Genomic DNA, 10414 nt, shown 5'->3' on the forward strand with positions numbered 1-10414 from the left:
CTGCAAGTACGAGAAATCTTAGACTTTGACTTGCATTGTGTAGCCATTGCCTTCTTGCTTTTTGACGATTTGAAGATGCAAGATGGTCCGACCTGTCAAAGTCAATATAAATATACATACAGGAATTATAGGCCATGCACACAGTATACATGCAGTGTACAATCATGACCTAGCTATAGTGATCATGAGCAAATCATGACCTAATCTAACTCTAATGAGCATGCAGCCAGCTACCTAGAGATATATAGCTAGTGCTCACCTCGCTTACGGCGTCAGACACGCGGCGTTCTAGTTCCTCTTTAGTCAGAGAACAACGTCGACCTATGCCTCTGTCTGTACAGAAACGTCGAACAGATCGTTCGCTAAGTCCCCGAAGTCCTGGAAACATCGTCTGTAATTCTTCACTGATGACAGCATGACTATTACCTTCTTCGACTCGCTTCCGAACAAAATCTTTGTCAACTTCGTCCATGGAGATCGAGAGTGGAGAGAATGCACGACGTGCCGTTATATCGTCAGATGATAGATACCGGCTGGCGCTTCCCCTCAGATGTTTAGAGGCGTGGTCTAGATGATCCACGCAAATGTCCTCTAGCTAGATAGTTGCTTGAAGTCTTTCCAAATCGACCAGACGTCAACTTTCCAGTGTAGGCTAGACGTTGATCTCGTTGATTATAGATGCCCTAGACGCGTGCCTCCATGCCAAGGGCGTCCCTCGCTCATCGCCGCAATGAATGTCTCACGATTGAGCGTGACGGTTGACGAGAGCCAGGTGCAAGTGCTTACCGACTTGTTGTGAGAGGTCGGTCGCGTGCCAGTCGAGGGTTTCCCATGCATCTCTTAATTGCATTACATTGCATGCGTGCCAGAGGCGTGGCTGGGCGTGGCTAAGCTAGACGCAACTTTCGTCTTTCAATAGAATTGAATATTGAAGTCACCGGCGGTCGCCCGCGCGGTGTCATTATACCGTTTATGAGATATCGCTCGCGCTAGCAGCTGCGGGTAACTTTCTATTTACATTTAGTACGGAGAAAGAAAATTGCATCGGAGGCTCTAATCTAATATTCATAATTTACGAAAATTGGACGGATGGAAAGATTGAATCTATTTGCAAAGTAAACGAATATTGAAATGACAATTGGTCTTCAATCAAGTTCTATTTTCAATGTAATGGAATATTGTAAGAGCAAGCAACGCCAGTCAATTTTTAATTTGACATTCAATTTTCAATTTGTCTCAAAAATTAAAAATGGAATGGACGAATTGGCCACGCAAATTCAAAATTTAATAATTAATTTTTAAATTAAATTGAATATTGAATTTAATATTGAAAATTGAACTAACGTGCTTGCAATTTCAATATTCAATCGCATTGAAAAAGGAAATTGGTTAGAAATTAAATGTGTTTTCAATATTCATTTTAATCCGCAAATAATTATAGTCCATCGATCAATCAATTTTCAATTTTTAATAGAATTGAATATTGAAATTGCAAGCAACTTGTAGGCAATTTTCAATTTCTAATTCAATATTCAATTGTTGCCGGAAATTGAAAATGGAATGGACGAAATGGTCACGCACCCACTAACATCACCTGGTAGTTATAGTAGCCAGCGGTGATGACTATAGCATTAGCCAAAAAGAACGCCTCAGATCTGCGTCTGAAGAGAGAAAATCACTCGAGATCGGGTGACCGAGATTATGTCCCGTCAGTCATCCGTCTTCTTCGTTGTCTGTGAGAGTAGAGGTTGACAAGACAAAACCAACAATTTGGCGAAAGGAAGTCATATAATGAGCCTATCGACAGAGATGACTTGCGTCTCAAACGAAGTTGTAGAAACGAGATGGCAAGCACTGACCGAGATATGATACTCTGTGACCGAGAATAGGTGCGATCAGTTTTCAAGCTCTACAGCAGCAACGTTACGACGAATGCTGACGTGACCCGCTCTACCTAGTTGCTATCCAGTAGGAATATGACGCTGGCGTAGCAGCTAGGTCTGGCTGCAGCTATTTGGCAGAGAACGAGTGACCGAGATTAGGAAATGACCGAGATCAGATTCGGGACTCCAGCAGACAGGAAACGAGATCTTCGACCCCAGCAGGTCATGTGCTAGCATATATGTTTACATTACGTGTACGTGTACTCAGTCATGTGCTCTCTAGTAATAGTAGTACTCAAGTAACAGGTCATGTACTCTGTAGTAATATGTTTACATTACGTGAACCGTACACTCGTACACGACTTATAATAATACTACTTACACGGCTTACTACTAAAACGTTTAGTCAGAGGTTTAGTTCCGGGTATAGCGACACGCCTACCTACTTCCGCACCCCTCTTGTCCTGAAACAAGCCAAACAAGTGCAGATCCGTCATTTCAAGCAGCGGCGGGGTAGTACTGTGTACAAGTCAGTTTAGCTAATTAGTCGGAATCGGACATATTTTGTGTTTTTAGATTGTCTCTTCCTCTGTACATGTACATGTCTGAGATTGAGCAGCCTAGCTTGACCGATAATTTTAGTAACTCTAACGGGAGAGAACCAGAGCGAGAACCAGAGCAAGCGAGACGGAGTGACGGTCTGACGGACAGAGCGAATGTCAAGTCGTTACAACCGACTCCGAATATCACAGTGCAAATCGCACAACCGACTTCGAGTCTCACAGTGATCGCACAACCGACTTCGAGTCTCACATTGATCGTACAACCGACTCCGAGTCTCACAGTGATCGACGATGCCTCACAAGGTGCAGTGTTTGCAGTTGTCCTAATTAAACACGTGGTCGCAGAATCGCCGACGTTTACTGTTTTACTTGGAAAGAGAAAGAAAGAGCTCATAGCGGGGATTCCCCATTGTTGCGTTGTTGGGGATTCCCCGTTGTTGCGTTGTTGGCTGCCAAATTCACACGCGGGAAACGTACGTTTGGGGAGCTCGAGCAGAGTCCCTTCAAGCATTGACCAACAATTATTAGCAATTGTCGTTGAGGTATATACTGTATGGTGGTATATACTGTATGGTGGTATAGATTGATCAGTGGATTACAGTTTGTTCATCTCTCAGCTGTAGTGCTTATTTATTTAGGTACATGTAGGCAGGTAATTCCACTGCATTAGTTGCTGCATGTAATGCAAACAGGAAGAACCCTAGCCACAAGAGTTGTAGTCTAGAGAATTATGTCTCTATAAGCTGTCTTTACGACTTTCCTGCACGAGATTTCTCAAGAGTGAAGTTACTAACCTAGAGACTGTTAGTTAGACATGTAGTGTTAGATAGGTAGAGGCGCGTAAATAAACAGTGGAGTTGTCACAAAAGCGTTAGGGCCGTCATAGTACACGTGTATAAACAATCGAAACTGCACATGTGTGTACATCCGGTTTAATGTTTCTAAACAGGCGTAATTTTAGTAGCTTATTGCAATCTGCAGACAAATTTCCCCAACGTCCAGATGTCGAGAGTGAGGAAGTGTGCATGCGTACCCATGACCGCCATCTTGTAGACTGTTTCAGACTCTGCTGATTGCAGTTGTGTGCATTTGGTCGATCACTCATGCATTGAGCTAGAATAGACGGTGTTGAATGAAGGTGCGGGGAATGGTCTCTAGTTACTGACTGACTCTAGGTATTAGCTGTCACTGTCAGACACGTAGTGTCTATACGGTGTGCTGGAAACTGCGCGCTAAATTCATGCATCATGAGGTTGGTATCTCGCGTTCGTCCTGAAAAGCGTAAAACAGCGAGAAACAGTTCCTCCTTCACGATAGTCTATTACAATCCTGTACAATGAGGAGTCTAGCAGTAAAAGTACAATGCAGCCTCACATTTCCCCTAATTATTTAGAGCGAGTCTTTGTCTAGAGTTACATGTTGTTTTTGTTTCTGTCTAATAGCTAGAATAGATACGTAGGTGCAATGACGTATGGCTGGAGTCGCCTAGCTATTAATTATTATTTCTAGAGTCTTGCAACATGCACTGAAGAGTGTGACGTATTGTGCAACACTTTACTTCTCAATACTGCTGGAAAAGGCCGAATACGAAACTATAGGCGCCCCTTATACTGGGCTTACTAGGGTGCTATTTAGAGGATAACTATTCTAACTTAGAGGGCTCTACAGACGTCTTCTAGGTTGATAGTTTTAGGGGCCCTCTAGAGGTCTTAGCTAATTATCGTTTAGGATACCTGCTATCCGTACGTCATACTTCTGTCTGTAAGGTACAGTATGACAGACCAAGGGGAAAGGGCTAGCTACAGATGAATTTTTGGAACGTGTGAGAGACTCATCAACTGATAGGTAGCACGGGACTGGTACAGTGTAGCCTCGAATTTCCAGACTACAGTGCACACTCTGGTCTGGAAGTTCGAGGTTACGCTCTATAACAGTGCCCTGTATCTCCAATATTATGTGAGCGTGTGCGTGCGTGCGGTGCGTGTTTGTGGGAATTCGTGGGTGTTAGCTATCACCTGTGTGCATGTTGCCTAGCTCATCAGGTTCAATGAATTCTAGACCATCATGATGATGAGCCAATTTCAAACCTCCGCAAAACTCGAAAACGCAAGCATACTTCTTTACAAGATCTAGAGAATCCTGCAGGTTGTTCTAAATTTTGTGGGCTTATAGACTCTCTGCTAATTAACGTCTTCACATTCATTCACTAGAATCTAGCGAGAATTCAGAAGAACCAGCGAGTAAGACAAGATGCTTATCATCTGAAGATGAGTATGATGGTAACGTCACTGACACCAACACCTGTGTGTCACACTTGGTATTGGTTGTGCACGGAATTGGACAGAAACTCGAGAATACAGACATACGAGCAACAACAGAAATGTATGACAAGACAAATACCATACAGTACATCTCAATCTCTAACTTATTCTGCTGCTTCGACTTCAGCTTTGCCGCTACAGCTGGCAAGGTAGACAGACACAGCAAGAGAAAAGTTCGAATTCAACCGGTCGATTGGCGAAGCAATCTGTTTCTGGATTTTGGTCTATATGCAACACTGAAATTATTCTGGAAGTCAGGATGGTAGTTGTGACTTTCGTTTGTCTAGATGTCCTACAGGAGATCATTCCTCTGTCAAGTGACATCAGAACGATCAGAGAGAAATCTTTTCTAAGCCTTCTAGACATCTTCTATTACAATAGTCCAGTCTATGGCCAACAAGTAAGTAATCAAATTTTGTATTTAATTAATTAATTAATCATTGCGTTATTAATTTGATTTTGTTATTTGAAGCATATAGCTATAGGCAGTTTGTATTGTACACTCTATGCATGTAACACAACGATTGGTTTATAGATTATAGATGAGGCTGTGAGGGTCATGAACAAGTCGTATGATGACATGTTGACTGAGCAACCTTCATTTAAGCATGATGGTCAAGTATCTATTGTTGCTCATTCTTTGGGAAGCATCATCGTCTATGACATACTAACAGCTCACTGCTCGGCATTCGAGAATTTTCGAAGCAAAGCAACATTAAAACCTCAAACTAAGCTTAAATTCAAGGCAAAAACATTTACATGTTTGACAGTGTGTGTGTGTGTGTGTGTGTGTGTGTGTGTGTGTGTGTGTGTGTGTGTGTGTGTGTGTGTGTGTGTGTGTGTGTGGTGTGTTGATCACATCTTATTGCAGGTTAACAAGTTCTTTGCTATGGGATCTCCTCTCAGTCTGTTCTTATCGATGAGAGACAGAAAGAGCGAATGGTCTCAATGTTACGATCACGATCCATTTTGTCTCAATGAGATTTGCAGTAGAGCATACAACATCATCGACCCAAACGATCCCATAGTGAGTGCTTGTAGGTATCAATTCTTGATATCAATAATATTTATTTGATTACAGTCGTTCAAATGGGATCCGTTGATTCAAAATAATCAGACAGGGAACACAAGTCGTGACATAAGCACGTTTCTTGGCCAAGAGGAAGGTAAACAATTTGTGTTGTTTGTATATATATATATAACATATAATATATTTATTACATACATATATATAGAGCAAGAGCAAGTGAGAAAGTATGATTACTACGTGAATGGAACAAAGATAAACAAGAGAGCGAAGGCTGTTGGTTATGTTTGGAAGATTGCTGCTGAAGGCATAACAGGACTGAGGGCTCACACAAAGTATTGGAAAAACGAAGGTGTCCTGAAATTTATACTGGAGAAGATCGAATGCAGTTGAACTTGTGACGCAGATGACAGGAACAGAAGTGTGTGTGTGTGTGTGTGTGTGTGTGTGTGTGTGTGTGTGTGTGTGTGTGTGTGTGTGTGCCTGCCTGCCTGCGTGTGTGGGCGTGCTGGTGTCTTTTATTGCCAGGTAACCTGCTGACTTTATGCTTGCGGATTCTAATTAAATTTGATCTTGCCCGTTGATGTAGCGGTTGTGTTAGTAGATGCTTTGTTTAGGCAATATAAAAAGCTTTGTCTAGGAAAATTGTCATAGATACGTCATGAGTATAGCAGTAAGAGTATAATTATAAAGAGTACGACATGAATGAACATTGTTACAAACACCGCGACACACACACACACACACACACACACACACACACACACACACACACACACACACACACACACACACACACACACACTCAGAGAAACACAAATGAAAGTAATTAATTAAGATAGTAACTGAGTATGTAAACTTGGTAAATGTTTAGGCACAACAGAGAAGTACTGTCCATGTAGGTCTAGTTCTGATTACAGCGTTAGCAAGTGCGCATGCATGCCTATATCATTATCGTAAGTTATTGCATGACATTGAGTTAAAGGCTAGTATAATAATGCATTTTCTATCATACTTCTGAAGTACAGTTCCCAAAAATAGACAACACAATACCAAGACACAGAAAGTAGTACCAAAACAAAACAAAAAAGAAAAATAAAGTAATAGGTTACACCTGATATACTCCAGTCTTTTTCAACTCCACGAGCATATCAAGATATGCCTCTATGTCACTGTAGATTCTACATGTGATCCAGTAGAGTCTCTATCTAGTATAAACTGCAGAGCTGCCAACTCTCCCGCATTTGTGACCCTTCTCCCGCCTACCCGCATTTGGCATCAAATCTCCCGCATTCTGACCATTGGTGGGCGTGCCTGTTGTGAGTAACCCTACATGTACAGTTCCTTTAATTAATTAACTAAGTTACTGATCATGTGATATTCGAATATCAATGTCTATGTGCCAGCCCCTCTCTCTATCCGGCTCTTTCATACAACTCTGGGTCACAATGTTGACATAGAAGGAGGAGTCGGTTAGGTAAAACTGTCGGAAGTGGAAAGGGGGAGGCGCTGGCTATCCTAGACTACCAAGGAGTTGTATATTGCTGGAAAGCGATCAAAGAAGGCCACAAAACGATAGAATTTAGCAGCGAGAATGTATATATACCTCGTTCTTATAATATATTTACTAACAAGCAGTAGTATGTACAAGTTCTGTGTATTACATTTCAGGGCCAGATCCAGAGGGGGTTCAGGGGGTTTCAACCCCCTCTTTTCCAATAGGCGTGGTTCAATAATTTCATATAATTTCATTAAAAAAGAGAAAATTAGTAATGCTATAAATAACTGCTACCAGGTGAACCCCCTCTTTCAAAAATTCCTGGATTCGGCCCTGCATTTGTTGCACTTTGCTTATTTATATTATTTAACACTTATTACCATATACAATTTATTGATATTAATGCTATTGTAGGCGTGTCAAAAATTGTTAGACTTCCGCATTTTTCTTGCAAACTCACGCATTTTGATTCAGCTAGGTTGGCAGGTATGAAACTGCTCTACTATCACATTGGATGTATCTCCCAAAAATAAAATTTGCTGTTTCCCTAGCAATATTCATTGAATTTCTGACCAAGACCATTCAATTGCAACTTCTAACTGATAAAGATGCAGATTTGTGTAGAACCAGACCTTTATTGAATCCCCTTCTCATGTTTGATAAAGCATTCGTCTCGTATTAGATGAACTCAGATTCCATTCATACGATCAATACTATCCTAGAACAGGAAAAAGAATAATTACGTATCTAAAAAAGTTATCACGTGGGTATTACAAAGTGAGACTCCCGGATACCCAACATGGCGATGTCTGAAGACTTGACGAAACTGATGCAAGACGACGGTAGTTGCTCGTACCGTTTTGCGTATTTTTCTTTATGTTTCTGTATTTTTAGAGCTACTTCAGAAGTTCTTAGCTAGTGATTTCGATCCTCGTCAGTTGGCTAGTTCAGTCGTTCAGGCTCGAGTTGTTGGAGAGTCTCTAGAGAAGCTGGCAACCGGCATTCGCTTGATAGACAAAGAGCTGCATGCACAGGTGCAGTAGGCGCTGCTCACTGCTTTCACAATAGTCAAGTTGTTGAATTGCGACATACAGAACACGCACGTGCAGTTGCTGGTGTCTAGTTAACATTTGTTTGTTTGTTGTTGTTTGGTTGTTTGTTTGGTTGTTTGTTTGTTGTTTGTTTGGTTGTTTGGTTGTTTGTTTGTTGTTTGTTTGGTTGTTTGTTTGTTGTTTGTTTGGTTGTTTGTTTGGTTGTTTTGTTGTTTGTTTGGTTGTTTGTTTGGTTGTTTGTTTGCTTTGTTTCTTTGTTCATTTGTTTGGTTTGTTTGCTTTGTTTCTTTGTTCATTTGTTTGTTTGGTTTGTTTCAACTTTGTATTTGTTTGTGTGAGGGCGAAAGGTCTATTCACTCAACCTGAGCTGACTTGGACACCCCGGCTCGTGGCAGTTCACTTTTTATCTACCTGGGGCGCATTTCTTACCTAATCTGCAGGTCTTTCAGAAGAGGTGGAATTAATCCAAGAATAAGCAGATTAGGCATGAGAAAGAGACAGACTGGTTAGCCTGGACCTTCTGACAATCGAATGTCACTACCCTGTACATCTATATGTATCCTTTACATCCAAGCTTTCACTGCTAGCCAGTCTCTCAGAGCTCGAGCAAGAACGAGGCTCTGAGCTGCTAGTGAGATGCCACACGAGCACCACTGATCCCTTTTCTGTACGTGCACCCACAATTTCGTCTACATCCGTTGTTACCCAGTAGTTCTCGCTCATCGCAAATTGTTCGAATGCTCTTGTTAGACAAAACGAAGGAGCATGCGCACAGCCCTTCCAACCCAACCTAATCCGAGTTGTAGTTGGATTAACTGGAAGAGCTCATCGAACTCTTCTGAAGAGGTAAAAGAAATACGATTTAGCTCTTCCTTGTAATCTGCTTAATCCAGAATAGACAGAATAGGTAAAAGAAATGCACCCCTGGTTATGGGTTATGCCTGGTTATCCTCTTTAGCTCACAGTAGCACTGACTATCATTGACTAACAACACACACACACACACACACACACACACACACACACACACACACACACACACACACACACACACACACACAACACTCAAGCTCATCAACTCATCTTGCAGGCATGGATCTATAGGGTGGCCCACTGGGCCCACTCTCCGCTCAACCAGTGAGTCCTTCAGCCTTTCGTGACCAAATGCTTATAGTACAGTCGGCTAAGCCCAAGGGCCTACCAGTGTTACTGATAATCATATCTAGACACATTATGGTGTGATGTCCAGCAGCATTTGGTGTTGTCAATTAATCTTGCACGCAAACGAATTTCAATGCTATAAACTAAATTTACTTGGACCTTTCTCTATTATCAGAAATGGGTGTGGCTAGACTAGAAGTCATTGGTCCCCTTACTACAAAATTCTGGATCCGTGCCTGTCTTGTATGCTTTTCAAATGGTCAAACAATGAAGAGAAGCTACTGAAGAGGAAGAAATTGAATAGTAATTGAGTCTGAAGGTTTCTTGCAGGCACAGAATTATATATTCAAAACATTTACAACTTTCAGCCATTTGCATCAAATTCTATAATCAAACGTGAATACATGATGTCAGTCGGTCAGTCAGTGCGGCTGTCAGTAATCATCGTGTACTAGTGAACATATCTCTATTGCACTTGAATTCTTAGCATCACACTACGGGCTACATTGTCTACTTGTATGTTGTCTAGGTTGTCACACATCATGCAGACTTGCTGTCACAAGCCACAGGCATTGAAACATTAGAGAGTGAGCATCTGCATCTTACTGATCGTGTCGTTAACTGACAATCTGTATTGTGATCACCACAGGTGTACTACACATGATGCAGACGAGAATCAACTCACTCAAGACAGCAATCGAGAGGTAAACATGTCGACTGTCACATCAAATGTACAACGAACTACATCACATATCGATGGCATGTTGTTATTGACATCAGGATTAGCAGTTATATTGTGGAACCTTATGAGAAAGTCATGGTGCGAACCACCCAGCTACAAAGACTTCAAGTATAGTGATTTTTGATTTTTGTATGGACAATGTTTGCTTACCATCGTTGTCCATGTGC

At 41.5% G+C, this 10414-nt stretch overlaps 2 protein-coding genes across 4 annotated transcripts in view; both read left to right on the plus strand.

The window, feature by feature from the left end:
• Positions 1-2371: 2371 nt before the first annotated feature.
• LOC134190755 (phospholipase DDHD1-like) lies at positions 2372-6517 on the plus strand. 3 transcript variants are annotated; one of them, XM_062659266.1, is made up of 9 exons: positions 2372-2749; positions 4505-4591; positions 4657-4989; positions 5055-5167; positions 5303-5512; positions 5639-5794; positions 5849-5933; positions 6003-6021; positions 6089-6517. In XM_062659266.1, exons 1-9 carry the CDS (start codon positions 2479-2481, stop codon positions 6105-6107), a joined length of 1293 nt encoding a protein of 430 aa, XP_062515250.1. In that variant the 5' UTR covers positions 2372-2478; the 3' UTR covers positions 6108-6517. The 3 variants fall into 3 exon arrangements, with proteins under 3 accessions (XP_062515250.1, XP_062515249.1, XP_062515248.1); XM_062659265.1 differs by having other exon boundaries at positions 4657-4828; positions 4895-4989; positions 6003-6517; XM_062659264.1 differs by having other exon boundaries at positions 6003-6517.
• A 1560-nt stretch (positions 6518-8077) lies between these two features.
• The window catches only part of LOC134190754 (conserved oligomeric Golgi complex subunit 5-like), a 12735-nt gene continuing 10398 nt past the window's right edge, over positions 8078-10414 (plus strand). The window contains exons 1-5 of the mRNA XM_062659263.1: positions 8078-8134; positions 8187-8326; positions 10035-10092; positions 10155-10209; positions 10286-10355. Coding sequence (XP_062515247.1) covers positions 8092-8134; positions 8187-8326; positions 10035-10092; positions 10155-10209; positions 10286-10355 — 366 coding nt within the window. The 5' untranslated portion in view covers positions 8078-8091. The remainder of the gene's footprint in view (positions 8135-8186; positions 8327-10034; positions 10093-10154; positions 10210-10285; positions 10356-10414) is intronic.

This window comes from Corticium candelabrum, chromosome 15 (assembly GCF_963422355.1).
Source record: "Corticium candelabrum chromosome 15, ooCorCand1.1, whole genome shotgun sequence".
Lineage (NCBI taxonomy): Eukaryota > Metazoa > Porifera > Homoscleromorpha > Homosclerophorida > Plakinidae > Corticium > Corticium candelabrum.

Excerpts from the sequence above, each read along its gene's own strand:
- LOC134190755 (XM_062659264.1), top strand. The coding sequence starts at position 2,479 with ATGTACATGTCTGAGATTGAGCAGCCTAGCTTGACCGATAATTTTAGT. Across the intron at positions 2,750-4,504 it reads GATCGACGATGCCTCACAAG|ACCATCATGATGATGAGCCA; the intron begins GTGCAGTGTTTG and ends AATGAATTCTAG. Across the intron at positions 5,795-5,848 it reads TCGACCCAAACGATCCCATA|TCGTTCAAATGGGATCCGTT; the intron begins GTGAGTGCTTGT and ends ATTTGATTACAG.